General features: G+C 44.0%; 1 protein-coding gene across 1 annotated transcript in view; it reads right to left on the bottom strand.

Moving 5' to 3' along the window:
• The window catches only part of Pde11a (phosphodiesterase 11A), a 270,583-nt gene that overhangs the window by 112,726 nt on the left and 140,961 nt on the right, over positions 1-16,896 (bottom strand). The window contains exons 8-9 of the mRNA XM_057754935.1: positions 16,151-16,218; positions 15,161-15,253 (exon numbers count right to left, since the gene is read on the bottom strand). Of these exons, the coding sequence (XP_057610918.1) occupies positions 15,161-15,253; positions 16,151-16,218 (161 nt within the window). The remainder of the gene's footprint in view (positions 1-15,160; positions 15,254-16,150; positions 16,219-16,896) is intronic.

The following is a 16,896-nucleotide window of genomic DNA, read 5'->3' as shown; positions in this document are numbered from 1 at the left end:
GCTAATGTCATGGAGAAGAACTCCAACATCTGTGATCACGATCACCACCCACCTCCATCAGTCTCAAAGCTACCTTCGCCACTGCACTGACACCTTGGCTCAAACTTCCAATTTTTTATTGACAGATCTGCCCATAGACGCTCAGATGCTCCCGTGTGGCAGAACTAAACCCAGAGGCTCACACTTCCTTTTTTCTCTAAGGCTCCTCCCCGGGCTCCCTGGCCGTACATTGTTTGAGTTCTCACCCTGTGTCTCTGGCCCTTCTGTGGCTTTTCTCCCTGCTTTCTGTTCCCACTCTCAGTGCAGCAGTTTTCTATGACCGTTCTCTTTTCCGACCACGCACAGCACGCCATCGCTTTCCGCAGCTCTCCTGTTTAGGGTGAACCGGTCCTTGCACGTCCCACTCTCATTTGCATTGACCACCATGATGAGTTCCTGATGGGCTGACTTACTGGCAACTCAAATTTAACATGCCTCAAACACACATGTTGATTTTTTCCACACATGCTAGAGAGAACAAGACTCTCCAACTCTGACTCATAAGGCATCCGTGTCCATCTCATAAGACATCTCTGTTATGTGTGAACAGATTATAGTAGATCGCAGAGGTGTCCACAGAAGGAATTAACACTGGTAAGTAACTAAGTGGGCCTGGTGTATCCACACCATCCTTACAAGCATCAGAAGGGAGGGAGAAAGAGTCAGAGTGATGTGGTGTGATGCTTGGTCAGTCAGTGAAGGTTAGGAGATGGGCCGTAGCAATGAGGCTAGCTCTCCAGGGCAGAAAGGCCAGAGACAAAGACTGCTAACATCTCCAGTAGAACCAAAACCTTCCTACATCTCGACTTTAGCCTTGTAAGGTCTCTTGTAGACTTACAACCTCCAAAATTACAGCATAATAAATTTTATTGTTTTAATTCACTGGATTACAGTGAATTCATTACGTCAGCAAAAGGAAACGAATATTCTGCACAAATATTTTCTCCCAGAGACTTTCTTGGCTCCATTAAGTAGCACCCTATCCAGCAATTTATTTAAACCAGAGACCTCAGGATTATCTATGATTTTTTCCTCTGAACTCTTTTCCTCACACCAAATTCATCAGAAAAAATACGACATCTCTGCTCCTGTAACTCCATGTCTTCCTAAGCTCAGTCCATCAGAGCGGCAGAGCTTGGATAAAGACTCTGGTCTCTGTGTCACCATCATGTAGAGTAAGCTTGCACAAGTCAAAATCCGATTGTCCTGTCCTCCAGATGAAAACCCACCATCGGGTTCTCACCAATCCCAATGCTGCCTGCAGATTGCTTACAGGTTTTAGCTTAACAGGGTGATCCAGTCCTATGCAAGAACTCAGTAGGTCCTGTACCATTTGGTCATTGGCACCCTTCAAACTGCCCTTAATGTCACTTGTCCTCTCCTGTCTATTCCAGTTCCACTGACCTCCTTTTGACTCTTTAAAACACTAAGTTCTTCTTCACCTGAGTACTCCCTCTCATTTTGCCCGGAAGGGATCAGCTTTTGAAATTAGGTTGATTGTCATGTCTACAGTGAGATCCTCTCTGATCACTTCAAGAAACCACTTCTCCCCATTTTGCACCCTTCGAGTTGAGGATGCTTTCTCCATCACTTATCTCAACTGCCGATGTCCCCACCCCCACCCACCCAGAGCTCAGGCACCATTATTGTGGTTTGGCTCTGGAATGGCCCTCAAGAGCTCAGTGTGAAAGGTTGGGTTCTTCGGGATGAGACCTGGTTGGAAGAAGCAGAACACTGGTGGCATGCTTTGGAAGGGTATATTCTGTCCCTCGCGTCTCTCCTCTGTCTCCCTTTGCTTCTCAAGGGCCTTGAGTTGAGCAGCTTTGCACCAACTGTGCTCTCAGTCTTGCCTCAGGTCACGTAACCATGAAACCATGAGTCTTTGTTTTCCTCTGGTAATTTCTTATGGCAATAAAAGGCCGATTGACAAGACCATGAAACTAAAGATTAGCTCTAGCTTTGATCACTAACGATACTCCGCCCTTACGACTAGGCTTGAAACTTCATTGTCACTTAGTGCATTTGGTGAGTTGACATTTCAAACAGAAGAACACTGAGAAGAAAAGACCCTCTATTGCCCATATACCTCCTGGTTTCCCTTAGCAGCAGACTGAGTTCGTGATATTTCCTTGGTGAAATAATAACAGACACCACGAATGAGCATGAACTGAGCAGAATGGGTAAGAGAAGCATAGCAATGGCTAGTTAAAATTGTATTTCAGATCAGCAATGAATTCCTACACAGTTTGAGGTCTGTTTATATTAAGTGGTTCATCATTAATCTGAAGCTCCAATCTACCGACTACCCTGTATCACGTGGTAAAATGACTTCTCCCTGATCCAAGTCAACAAGGCTAAAAGAAATCTATGGACAAAGCTAAGTAGAATTCCAAGATACTCATTTTCTTTCTGTCATCCCCACATCTCCCAGGGACTTTTCCTTTAGGTTGTTTAATCTAGATGTTTACCAAATGCTTTAAGGCTGGAATATTTTCCACAATGCTTCTGTTAGGAACTGAATTGTGACTCTCACTTGGCCGAATTCACAGACTGAATCCCTCCCTCTCAGAACGTGACCATATTTGGAGACAGGATCGTGAGGGGGTAATTAAGGTTAAAATGAGGCCACGTGAGTACACCCAGTCTGCTGTGAGTGGTTTTGCTTGCAAGAAAATGACCTTAGACATAGGACACAGACAACACACAGAGTGAGGAGAGACCATGTAAGGACACACCAAAAAGACAAGCACCCATGAGCCCAAGAGAAAGGTTACAAAAGAGACCAGACCACTGGTGTCTCTTGACTTGATCTTAAGACTCAAGAAATACGGAAAAATTAATTTCCAATGTTTAAGCCATTCAGTCTGTGGTATTTTGTTACATTTCAAAGATTCTCAAAAATAAATAGAACTGCATAACCTCATTAACCTACCATCTGTGGCAGAAACTGCAGGGAAAGAACAGAAGCAATTCCTGATTACTTCTAGCCCAGTCAGTCTTCAAAAGAAAACCATGACTGTTTTATATATGCATAAAATTATATGGCACAGCTAATGACCGAAACTCAAGTCAATTTCTATAGTCAAGAACTGAATTTAACAGAACATAAAAAGCACGCACTTTCTTATTTTTGAGCACTCTTGGAGAAGCAAAAGGACCCTTCTACAATTCCAGGCTGTATTAATTTTATAATCTACAGAGTTCCTCAAGCTTTCTACTGCATAGCAAGGGTAGGGGTGCAGCCCACATTTTGAACAATAATATGTTTGATCAGGTAAAAAATGTTTCATTGAATGTGTCTTAATAGTTTGGAAGAAAAATTGCAAAATGAATAACAATATCCACACTGTCTTCCTCTATGAGAAATGTTGGTAGGTTGTGAGGGGTTGGCCATAATATAAACAGTAGTTAATTTCTTTGTCAGCTAAATAAAATTTGTCTAAAGCTTACATAGGAAAGTAAACAGCTGATCCCTGGGACACTTGAACCAACATTAAACTTTCACAAGGAAATTTCTACCCTAGATGAATTTATCTTTTGCGTCACTGTTAATTTAGAAAGTATTTGGAAGTTGAAACTAGTAACTCAGTTTTGTTGACGAGCTCTGACTTACGCATTCTATGCAGTTCTCAAATAAATCACTGCTGGCAAAACCCCACCGCTTTAATTAACTCGGGGATTGAACTAGTTCCTAGCAAAACAGAAAAAAGCAAGATAAGGCCATTATCAAGCTCGAGAAAGGCAGAAGAAAGCAGCTATGCTCTTGTGTTCAGTTTGCACAGCAGGGAAAGACAATTAATTCTATTTCAAGAGAAGAGCAATGGGCTACAAAACGGGACTAGTGTGTCAAGCTTTGCCCTCTGCCGCATGTGGTTCAAGACCTGAGCCAAATGCTTGTCTTGCAATTCCAGGAACCTAACTTGGTTGAGGGCAGAACTCTTGTCCCAGCTGTTTTCAGTGTTAATTGGGCGGCCAGCCATTTGCTCCTGAGATGAGAAACAAGCGGCCGCAGAAGCTCGAACATGAAGAACCGCTTCACAGAGCGGAGGAGTAAAGGTCCTGTACGAATCCAGACTGGCTGTCTCCCTCTGAAAGGGGGCTACATGACTATTTACTCGTGGCTGATGGCTCTGGTGGCAAAGTTTGAATCGGATACTGAATTTTTCCTGAGATGATTTGAAGCAAAAGCCCAAATAATTTCTATTGAAGAGCTCTGAAATAAGAAAGCTTGCCATCAGCAGTAATCCTCCAGCTAAGAAAGGCGAAAATCTCTCCCGAGAAGACAATTTACTTGGGATGACCTGACAGAAATGTTACCTAGCTGTGTGAAGATCTATACACCTGAATTTAAAAAAAAAAAAAAAAAGGAAAAAAAAAAAGAAAAAGTTGACGACAGGATTTAAAACATGGTGATTGAACAGCTGCATTGAGAGCGATAGGTTTCTATTGTCAAATATTTCAGAAACTGCCCTGTTGACTCATGGGATGAAATGTTCAAAGAACTACTTCAGATAACATTCCACCATACGATTGGTTATCATCTTCAAAACATAGGCCATATTTTAAAATCTATAGGTTTGAACTTTTTGAATTTAAAGTAGAATAAAAATAACTTGATCTCGGAAGAAGTAAAATATTTATCTGTTATCTAGATGACTTTAGGATCAGCTGCTTTTTGGCTAAGGGAGAAGGGTCATGCGTGAAGCTCGTAGAAATACATGTTGATAGTGTGCTCTTCTATAAATCTCCATGGTAAGCACTTTGGGCATCTTGCTAGGATTGGTTGATGACCAAAGGTGCTGATTAGTTGCTTATACCCATTGCCCTCAATCTCCTGATGTAAGGAAACTATTAATGAATGGATTCGTACCCTAAAGATTTAAAGCAGAGCTGACTGATTCTATTATCATCATGCTGGGGAGCTTGGGGCCTGCTGGCAGGTGCTGGGGCAGTAACTGTGTGCTACATCCTGATCATAGGAAGCAGGAGACAAGAGGTTTGGCATGGGCTTTTCAAACTTCAAACCTACCCCTACTGACACACTTCCTCCAAGGCCACACCCTGTAACCCTTTCAATACTGCCATTCCCTGGTGACTAAGCATTCAACTATATGAGCCTATAGGGACCACTCTTATTAAAACCACCACACAGAGCAAGCTACAGGTCCCTTTCACTTCAACCAAAGAGGAAGAGTAGCCCTACCTTGGACCCCTGAAAGGAACAGGTTGGAACTACTTGATGATGAATCCAAATGGTTACCATGAAGGATGGGCAAAACAAATAGCAACTTGGAATTGTGAGTTGGGATTATGTCTAAAACAGTAGCCAAGGAGCCCAGTATGTGAATTCTACTATATGGATCTTGTGGTTTACTTGATGCTTTATTACTTCCTAATTCCTTTCTGTATTATAAAGATTGCATTTGGTAGGTAAGATTTTCAAGTGAGATTATAGTGTATGCATATTAGATATTGTTTATATTTAACATATATCATTTGATTATTAGATATTATTGCATTTATTAAACACATTCCAATACTCATGAAAAAAGATAGTATAAGAGACAGGTAAGGGCTGGCTTATTTCTGTTACATAACTGTCAGGAAATATCTATTTGTCTCTATCATGTAAATGTCATTAGGAGGAAAGAGACAGCCATCTTCTTTGGAAGAAGTTTCACGTGGTAATGATTTTTCTATTTCTCTAAGTTCCTACTTGTCTGTCACAAAGGATCTCAACCATTAACACTGAAATTAAAGAGGTTTTTGTGATTGATTCTCAGCGTGATTCAGTGTTACTCTCTACATATGCACATTGGACTATGATTTATATGTGTTTTAAAAGATACGCTCGTTCCCACAGCTGCAGTGTTTCTTAGGTTCTATTCCACAGTGAGGCTGCTCTCCTTAATCATGAAGGTTATTAAACCTATTAATGTCTCACAAGTGCTTTTCTAATGAACTCCCCGATTACTTGTTCCTCTTGTTTGTTATGAAGAACAGAGAACACAGCATTCCCTTGAACTAATTGAGCAAAGTTGGATTGATTATTACCATTTCTAAAGCAACCATAAACATGTGCCAAAGTTTCCCAAACCTAAAATTTATGTATCTGGAAGTATTAGTAGTTGGACTTCACTTAATACCACATTTCTGAATATCTCAATACTGAATATGTATTTGTATTTTATATCATCTCACCCTAGAGTTTCCTGCAAAATCAAAAGGGCAACCGGAGTGATTTACCATTTTAGAGAGACACAGTGTTTGCACTGATTACAGCAGAACACCCTGGAACGCTGGGCTTTGGTCGGCCTTCCTGGGATTTCCCTCCAGGAACAAATCGGGGAAGGAGGGACCAGACTGATCGTTATGGTTGAATATGAAATGTTTTCCCCAAAGCCGTGGGCACTGAAGACCAGGTCCCCAGTGGGTGGTGAAATTTGGGGAGGTGCCTAGAGGGGAGAAAGAGGTCACAGGTGGGTGGGTTCTCAGGCTGTCCATGGTCCCTTTCTGTCTGTCCCTCTCTGCTTCCTCAAAGATGTGAGATGTCTACCTGCCCTCCAGTCTTGCACTGAAACCACTAGCTAAGAGAAATAACCCCTTCCTGAAGTTGTTTTTCTCGGGTGTTAGTCACAACGATGAAAAATTATACAATGGAAGAAAGGAAGTCCAAAAGAAAGTCTAAAAATGTAATTTCCAATGTGCTGAGAGCCAGAGCTGGGGGGGTTGAGGGGGCCGTTTCTAATTCACTTTTTATTTTTATTCAACTAAAACGTGCCTGCCACATCATGCATGTGGAGGCTGTTTGTGGACAATGTGCAGTGTAAAGTACATACTACATTGTGCAGACTTCATGTGAAGCCTCGTGTAATGTGAGGAAGGAGGGAGGCAGGCAGTGCCAATCTCTTGTGCAGGGTCTCATTTGCTCTAATCCTCTTACGGTTTACCAGCTGTGGAAAGCATTGTGCCCTTTCCGCCCTGGTATAAAACGCTACCATGATTCTCCATGTGGTCCCCAAAGCGAATGCCAGCTTCCTACTAGAGTGAGCAAACTCGGGCTTCACACACTCATGACGGCAAGACAAGCCTGCAAGGCAAGGCAGGGCGATTCTGCTCCAAAGGTTGTTTTCTTTTCCAACCTGACTCAGCTCATTAAGACTCGGAATTAGATTTAAACAGGATTGCGTTTTGGGTTGAGTTGCTGGAGCATCATGGAGAACCTGGCTTAGTCCTAGATTCTGCACCATAAACCCCAACGCATTGGGCTTGCCAAAATGGTCCCTTGCTCATAAGCTAGGGCTTTTCAAGAAAGCTCAAGAAGAGCAAGTGGATGCATTTCCACGGGGGTTTCATTCTCTTTGAGCTTTTAAATCAAAGGGTCTTTCATGGTATCCGTAGTCACTGTCCTCGTCTTCCCACTCAAAAGTGCACTCCCTGCTGTTCAAAGCAGGACCTTAAAGATGCTTCTTATACCACTTCCATCACGGCCATCATGGTTCCAGGGATGAAAGCAGCCCCACAACTGAGAAAACATTCTCCAAACAACCTTTTGTATCCCAGATGAACAACAGGGGTCCTTGACACCAAGATGTGAGTTCAAATCTGAACCTGTAGTCGGCTGAGTAATACGGGCTATAAACCCATCCCAGCAGGTTTCTGGACCTCACTGAGCCTCCATCTGCTCCCTTATCAGGTGGGAATCTTACTATCATCTCCACGCTGCTTTGGTAAAGGGTCTATGTGATCGTTCTATATGGGTCTATCACACAGTGCTGGGGGCAAAGAGAGGTATCCGATCAACGAAGCACTTTTACAAGCCCCCGAAACATCGCGCCACAAAACCAAAGACATGAGACATAAACCACCAAAGGAAAAAATTCCAAACATGCCAGCACACGTGTATCCAAGTAAGAGTTACTTCCGAAGGTTTCCATGGGAACCGTGTTTCATTACTCCAAACATCTGCTGTGTTTGGAAACTCCGTCCGTGGTCCCGAAGCACATTTGTTAGACCACAGTGGCGGGGACAAATCCTATAAGGATGGATTTGATTCTGGAGAGCCACCAAATGCCGTTCAGCAGGAAATAAAATGAAAACAGGTCAACTTTTTGTTAGAAACACGACTGTGTTTATAAAGCACCGACATTAATCTCTCTGTAGATGGCGGGATGATCCCTCTAAAAGCCAAGCGAATCACACTCTCCTTCTGTTGAAGGCTCCTCGGTCATTCTCCACTATTAGAATCAAGTTCAAGTCCCTGCACACAGCACAAGCATCTTTTGTGACCCACCCTTTGCTCTCTCATGCTTGCCTCTCTCCTGGTGTGCAGAGGAGTTTGGTTGCCGCCAACCGTTGAGCACCCCAGTCCTTACCACTTCCACCCATGACTTCCCTTTTCTCTGTTCCCGAGAATGGCCTTTCAGAATTGGGTAGCTTGCTGCCTGTCACTTGAGAGTTATCGTCTCTGAAACTCTATCGTGAGAAAGCTCTCTGAATTAGATGCTTGGCCTATACGTGGTACCTACATCTGTCCTAAACTCGTCAGACAGCACAAGAAATCACAGTTGCCCCTGCCTCTGTCCTCTTACAGTCTGAGATTTTGTGATGAGCCTATGCATGTCAAGCTGGTGGAGGCACTTTGGGCTGAGCCCCAAATCAACCTGCTGATGACAACAGGAAACCAGGTGACTCTGAAACAGATCGGGAGAGGAAGCTATATAAAATGTCAGTTATTGTTAAGGGGGTATGGCAAAGAATCTTGGGCCAAGGATGTCACGGAAGCGCACTTCAAATGCAAGAAATGAATAAATAGAAATTCTGGTTCATTTAAAAACAAAATACAATGAAAAGTAAAAAAAATGTTCTAAAGATAAAGTTTACTTAAAAAATAATATCTGGCTGAATGTTGATATAGGTATCCTGGTTTCCACAACACCTAACTGAAAACACAGAGGCCCTCTCTAAAACAGAATCTAGAATCTGAGAATTTTTACCAATTATCAGATTGATGCAGTGGTCCTGGGGAGAAAGGACGCCTGGCTTTGCAGTGTTAAAGGCAGGAAAGAGCTGTTCTTTAAGCAGCCCCACGAGGGCGCTGTTCCTTCTCTGTTGCTTTCCCGGAGTCTAGGCAGCTGCGCTAATCAGAAAATTAATCCTTTCCCAGTCCCCTGCTTGCTGAGGAATTTGCTTTCCTCTTGGTGGAGTTCCAGAAAGTAAAGTCCCGAATGAGACTGGGCCCAGGAGACGCTGTGAGTAACTTACTCTCAGTGCCCACGAGCACTGCCCCAGAGTGTGTGCTGAAGGGGCTCTCGCTGTACTTCATGATTGTACTCTCTGCTAGTACTTTTCGTTGTTGTTGTTGCTGTTGTTTTAGTTTTGGTGTTTTGAGTCAGAGCGGTGTAACAGCTCTGGTTGTCCTGGAACTCACTCTGTAGACCAGGCTGACCTCAAACTCGGAGATTCACCAGCCTCTGCCTCCAGAGTGCTAGGATTAAAGGCGTGCACCACCACCGCCCGTCACCTGTACTTCTACTTAATTTATTTGGCAACCACTTCCTGCACGCAGCCTGTGGGCCATGTCCGGCGGAAGGACTAGGAGAACCACGGCAAACCAGCCGCGTAGAATGATATGTATTTAGTGGCACCTGGCTGAGGGGAAAACGCCAGTTCACTGCAGAAGGATCACACTGGATCTGCCCTCCTTGCTGGGTGCTTAGGAACTGTGTTTGCCAATTCGCTCTCCTTTTCATGCAAATGGCCAAAGGGACCGCAAAGGTCACCCAGGACACACGAAAGGCTTGTGAGTTGGGCTACACTCTGTTTTGAAAACCTATGAAACTGCACCCTGATCTCATGCGTTCAGTGTTCTGGCTAGTCTTGCGTCAACTTGACACACAAACTAAGCAGCTGCGCTAATCAGAAAATTAAACCATTAGCAGGAGAGTTCTGGCCATGGAGCTGCCTAGAGTTTGTGCAAACAACTCATGATGAACAGAGAATACAGGTGTGTGGTTCAGATGCCCGGTAGTTGGGTGAGGACAGCACCGCTCACGCAGGCTCTGCATTTCCTCCCCATTTCTCCCTTGCCCTGAACCTGTTTAGGGGAGGAAGAAAATATGTGTAAAGAAGCTCGTTGTAAACACTCTTGGCCACAGGCTCCTAACTGCAGAAAAGAGGGCAGTTTACAGACACCCAGTACCCCAGTGTATCAGAAGATGCGTGCCGACTGAGAGCTCTGCCCAGGAGTGGTGAAGACTGGCTCAGTGAGAAGGGCAAGCGTGAGAGAAAGAAGAAAGCATCGGGTCACATCCTAGCCGTCCCAACAACAGCCACCCAACAACAGGAAGTTTCCTTGGCAGTTTAGGAGATTCCTCACTGGGATCTCATCTCTTCTCCCTAGCTTCCGGAAGCCAGGCTGACTCCTTAATTCTTAAAGAAGAAGGGATCCCATTGGACACGATACCTGGAAAGAGGTCTCCATTCCTAGTCCCCACGTCCTTCCCCACAAAACCAGCTCTACTCATGGTATGGAGAACACAGAAGCGGTGTTGTGCCCGTCTGCGGGCACCAAGATTTCCACTAAGAATGACTCCGTTCCCTTTGCCATCAGTCTTAAAGAGTCAACGTTTCCCCCGGACTCTTGTCCTGGAAAAGCGCATGGAGGCAGCACAAATGCGGTCACTTATTCAATCCATTTTCACTGAGTACCAATTACATAGAAAATGCTGTGTGTGTGTGTTGGGGGAGATAGAGCATGGTCATATACAGGGAACACATTTTCAGGCAGAGGAAAACTCACAGGCATCATACTGGACAAAAGGACATTTACATACATCATTCTGGACAAAGGGACATTTGAATCAAGCTCTGAACCACAGACAGCTCTGAGTGGGGAGGCATAGTTGGAACAGAGAATAATGAAGGTGGGGGACATTAGGGATCAAATGGCAGACAAGCAGGTGGCTGATCTACAGACTATGAGGTGCTCAAGTGTCTAAGTAGCATGCGATTCTCTGAGAAGAGAAATGAGAGCTGAGGGTAGGAGAATAGTTTGGTATGAGATTTTTCAAGGGCCCCGGAGGCCAGGACATTTGTATTTTGATAGGTAATAGGGGAGTGATTTAAGGTCCAGGAGGGGGTGAGTGAGGCAATCCAAACTGTGGCTCAGGAGGAACAAGAGGAAGGGGATTGCAATTGCCCAGCCAAGGGTAATGAAACCCTTACTTAGAATGGTTGCTGTGGAAATTGGGAAAGGGGAAATAGATGGGAGAGGCTTTGGGGAGGTACAGTAAACGGCGCCTGGCTGCAGATTGCTCACGCCTCTTCTCACTCTGCTTGACCCTCATTCCGCTCCTTGCTCTGATCGTAAAACTGTATGAGGCCTCCCTTAACAACCAGACTTCTACGTCCTGGAAATATTCTCACGGGTATCAGGTAAGGCTTCATTTGCAATAACCATGAAGGGCACCCTAAAGAACAATTCTTGATGTTTCAAATGAGGACCTGATATTCCTCATCTACATTCCTATTGTAATTCTGCTTTCTGACCTTTAGGGAAAGTTTCCCCTTTGTTTTTAGGACCCTGCTCTGGGAAAATAGGAACCCAAGGAAACAGAGCTTTTCTGGAGCTTTTGGCTGCTTGTACAGAGTGGAAATCAAGATAACAAAAGTAAATGTGTTCAAATGACTCTCAAGTTCTTCCTTTGTTCCATCACTCTGCTTTAAGAGCATCTGAGAGCTGTGCAGTATGAATATTACATATTTAGGGAAAAGGATTTTAACAATAGAATTTTTAAACTCAGTTATGAGAAATTCAAGAAAAGCAGTCACCAAAATAATTGGATTGATAATTCAATTGTTAAACAAAATCTAGGTACTATATTAGTCATTTCATTTTTAAAGGCCAGAAAAGCAGAAGATATTATGCAGTCTATGTTTCTCTCTTTCCCCTCTGGTGGATAGTGGCTGAAATGAGCCGAAGTTACCAGCATGTGACAATGGGAAGAGATTCCCTTCCATGCCAAGTCTTTCTCTGGCTATTTCACCATTGTTATTTCCAGGTCGTCCCTTTCTGCATGGTGGCACAGGTGGCAGACACTGGGCATGCCTGGAAGGAGCGGGAGAGCTCTGGGACAACCGCACCTACAACGCAATGGTGCAAATACCAGGTGCAATGGTGCTAGGGTGCACTGCCGCGGAACCAGGTGCAGTGGTGCTTAGTGCAGGACTTGTGAATAAGCTATACCCCCTCACATAGGTCAAGCCATCTCCACAGCGCTTACCGTAGGTGGCGGAATGTAAGCGCTAGTAGACAGTTGTGGTTCTATGTTATTTAGGAGAGAATGGCAAGGGGGAGAAGTGTGTATTGTTTATCATAGTTATAATTTTTAAGATCTTTCTCACACAGATGTGGAGCCAATGGATAGGGAGGACCAAGAATGCCAGTTATAGCTGCATACTGCTTCTAAACACTGTCCCCGTGTAATTTTACTTGACTGTTAATGTACTTTCTAGTGCTCATTTGCCATATGAAGTAACTAAGAACATATTTGGAGTGTCCAAGGTCTACAGCTATGAAATCAGGACTCAATCCAAATTAGAACCAGGCGTGTGCAAACATGAGTGCTGGCTGTCTCCCACCAGGCGTGTGCAAACGTGAGTGCTGGCTGTCGGCCACCGGGCGTGTGCAAACGTGAGTGCTGGCTGTCGGCCACCAGGCATGTGCAAACGTGAGTGCTGGCTGTCGGCCACCGGGCGTGTGCAAACGTGAGTGCTGGCTGTCACCCACCAGGCGTGTGCAAACGTGAGTGCTGGCTGTCACCCACCGGGCGTGTGCAAACGTGAGTGCTGGCTGTCGCCCACCGGGCGTGTGCAAACGTGAGTGCTGGCTGTCGCCCACCAGGCGTGTGCAAACGTGAGTGCTGACTGTCGCCCACCAGGCGTGTGCAAACGTGAGTGCTGGCTGTCACCCACCAGGCCTGCTTTTGGCTTGGCTGAGGCCATTGGCCTCCTTCTGTAGGAAACACTAGTGCAAAGCAAGAGAGATATTCAAAGTATCCTTAAAGCAATGTAGTCTGGGAGGAGGATTTTTACAGAGCAGTGGAACCAAATAATCTATAAAAAATTTATTTAAATTTATATACATATATATGAGTTTGCATAATTTGATATGATGTTTTAAATCACAATAAGAAAAGTAGCTGGCATTAAATGCACGGAAATCAGCTGCTTTTTGAGGAGGGTAGAATAAATTAAAGTCATGCGTTCTGTTAAGAAAGAAAGAAGAAAAGAAGGAAGGAAGGGAGGAAAGAAGAAAGAAGAGGGAAGAAGAAAGGAAGGGAGGGAGGAAGAAATGAAGGAGGGAGGGAGGAAGGAAGGAGGGAGGGAGGAAGGAAGGAGGAAGAAGGAAAAGTCAGTTCTACAGGGGATCTGAGTGTTTGGGAGGTAGTGCCCACACCACATATATGGATTGACTGGGAAAACACCTACTTTCAGAGATAAGCATTTTATTTTACTTTTTCCCTTGGGGGAAAAGATGATTTAAAAGACAGAACAGCGCTGTGCTGTCCCCTGAACTCCAGGAGACACACACTCCTGTGAGCTCCCTAGGCCCAGAACCATACACACTTCCTTCCTGGAAAGACAGGTTTCTAAGGTGGTGACTGCTCTGCCACCGAGGGATGGCTGCCTTGCCTCTCTGTTGCTGCTAATGAAAAATAAGAGACAACGGAATAAAAGAACTAAACAGACCGCCTTCTTGGGAAAATATTCAAGTAGAATCAAGACCAAAAGGACTAGGGTAGGGTCAACCAATCACAATCACCAAGATTTGGCTCCCAGCGTCATGAAGGTTGGTTAAGGGTCAGAGGGACACCAGGGTGACAATAATGGGGTCTAACAGGAGTGCTGCCCTTGACTGGTAGAAAGCAAATCCAAAAGAGAAAAAAAAATCAGCAACAGAAGTCAACTTCTTGGAAGGGTGAGACTGTCATAATCTGAGTGGGGCAAGAAATGTTGGTAGCATCGGTCACAGTTTGTGTGTAAGGACAGGCGGTAACTGGGTGGCAGTAGCGTGAAGACATTCCCTAGGGACACAAAGAAGACTTCACCTTCGAAGACTGTGGCTAGGGACTGGCCTTGAAGCTGGAGGCACAAAAAATAAATCATGAAACTCTGTGATTCCAGAATTCATGGTCTAAACAGGAAGAGGAAAGAGTGCAGATCAGTTAGATAGCAATGATTCTATGTCTTTTAAATATGCCACAAATGTTCCCTGAGCTTTCCCTTTCTCCAGCACCTAGCTTGGTATTGAGAATGTCTTGAAGAGTGCACATGAATTCTACTATACTGTTTCATCACTGATATTTTATCACCCCCATTTCCTAAGTTTTTCTTAGATAAAACCAAAATCTTTGGTACCATCTATAGAGAAAATGCTAGGGAAAAAAAGTCTTGTGTCAAAACAGGCCTTTAAGATTCACAGGAGAGGAGAATTGTTCTTTAGAATTTCGTGGGTCTTGGCAGACATGCAAGGGTCAGAATGTGATTCTTGCTAGGATGTGCGTATGTCTGAATGCACGGAAGGAGCAGATCTGGGCTACAGATCTGTCTTCAGAGGCTTCCCCTGTGTGGTAGGAAAAGTTGTGCATTTGCGGAAACACACACACACGCGCGCGCACACACACACACAGAGTCAAACACATATATTGGAGTTCTGACAATTGTTTTTGCTTGTTTGTTGGAGACAGGGTCTGGCTATGTAGCCCAGGCTGCCCTCCAACTCATCCTCTTGCCTCTGCCTCCCAAACGTTCAGATTATAGCAGTGATAAATTATTTTGACTTATCTATATTTAAGAAATCAAGTGTAAAAATCTATATCTAATGGTAAGGTGTGTATGGATGGGCTCCCGGGGATCCAAAAACTCCCTGATATTACAGTAGCTTCCAAGACAGGGTCTCCACTTGTTACCCAACTGAACCCAAGACCATAAAATAATTAATACCCAGTGAGGAGAGTCTTTAAGATAGAAAAATTAAGGCCCGTGAATAGGACAAAATTTTTCGCTTCATAAAATCAAAGCCTTTTAGCATAGCTTGCGGACATAATACTGTACTTACATCAAGAGCCACAGACTGCTTGGCCCAGGACTTCTTCACTTGATCATACATAATTGTGTTGTTGATACCAAGGCCACAAAAGATGACAAAAGCCTAGGACACAGAAAGCCTGTTAATTAGAAACCATAATAACTCACAGACAAAAATCTAATATGAAAGCCGCGGGCCACCAGAGACAGTTCTGAAAATATAATTTTATTGTGCTCAGAGGTGGGCCTCAGGGAAATGTGCGTTACAGTTCTTAATTACTATTGCCATGTAAGAGCTTTACAGCTCACATTGCACATGAGGAAAAAAAATCATTACTTCGATGACACTGTGAAGAAATAATGTCACACATTTGGAACCACACGATGTGTTTAAATGTGATCTTAATTTATGTGGGCAGTAGGCTGATTTTAATTATTCTATTTTATTTAACCAGAAACAGCCCCTTTCACTAGCAAGGTTATAAAATAGTTTGGCCAAGAAAGTAAGAAAAAGAAGCCATGAGCAGAGAGAGCTAAGGGCAAGGAGACTGACTTGGAATCAGCGGCTAGCACAAAGATGCCAGGAGGAAGGATACTGATACACTCGGTGGGCGGACTCCGGCCCAGTCCATGAGAAAGCACAGCACAGCTGACCTCTTCTGCTGTGACACAGGGAACCAAGCCTTGTGGACTAAAGAACACGGGGAACATACACCTGGCGGCGCCGGCTAAGGGTCCCATGACACATGAGAACAAGACAAAGATGGTACTATCAGACAGACGTGGAGGGGATTCAGCTCTGCAATGAGACTAAGACAGAACGATCCAACGTCACAAACTAATCCGATGAGCGGAAGCACAATCAAATTTTGCCTTGTGTTTATATAGTCTTTAAATCTTCCTCTTTGCTGGTACCCTGTTTAACTACATTAGAAAGATTAATGTTTACCCTAACAAATGCGGGCAAGGAAACGGCTGGCAATTTGGTTCTGGCCCTTGGCTTTTAAGTCTATTTGCTCACCTCAAAAAGCCGCTGGTCTGCATCATCAAAAGGTTTCCCGTCAAGTCTGTTCAGCACTTGAGCGACCCCTGTTGAAGGAAAGTGGAGACAGTGGTCACTATGAGTACTGGGCACTGTGTCACTGGGAGAGAACAGGCTGCAGCTAATTCCATGAGTAGCTTAACACACTCATTCAACCCGCCTCCACGCTGGAGGTGTGATGAAGTTGGCAAGTATATTCGAATATGTACACACTGTTTTACATATATCACTGAATCTATTTATCTCTGTATATAATATATAATCCTCCCCCCCACACACACACGTTTTGGTGTTTGGGAGGGGCACTGTTGCAGAGTGATTAGGAACCTGGATAGGAAGAACCTTAGTTCCAATACCAACTGTGTGACCATGTTTAGTGATGCACTTCCTCATCTGTGCAAAAAGAGTTAAAATACGAACTACCTCAAAGAATTCTGAAGAAGTGCAATAAGTCTTAAATTTCCAACATGCATACTCAAGACATACAACTATTATGGGACACACATAGATCAAAGAAAAATTAGTTCTGCTACCTGCTATCAATGGCTCACACACTCAACAGTCTCAGTTTATGAGGGCTTCCTCTTTCCAAATACATTCCTGGCATTCTACCAGAAGTGTTGGTGTTTCACTTCCAAAAACAACAACAACAAAAGACAAAACAACAATGCTCTAATTGAAAACCTCAGTGTGCTCCCATTTAGCAGAAATATGCAAAAAAAAAA

Source organism: Chionomys nivalis, chromosome 22, assembly GCF_950005125.1.
Source record: "Chionomys nivalis chromosome 22, mChiNiv1.1, whole genome shotgun sequence".
Classification (NCBI taxonomy): domain Eukaryota; kingdom Metazoa; phylum Chordata; class Mammalia; order Rodentia; family Cricetidae; genus Chionomys; species Chionomys nivalis.
Note: the sequence above shows the minus strand (reverse complement) of the source record. Positions and strands in the feature narration are given on the sequence as shown.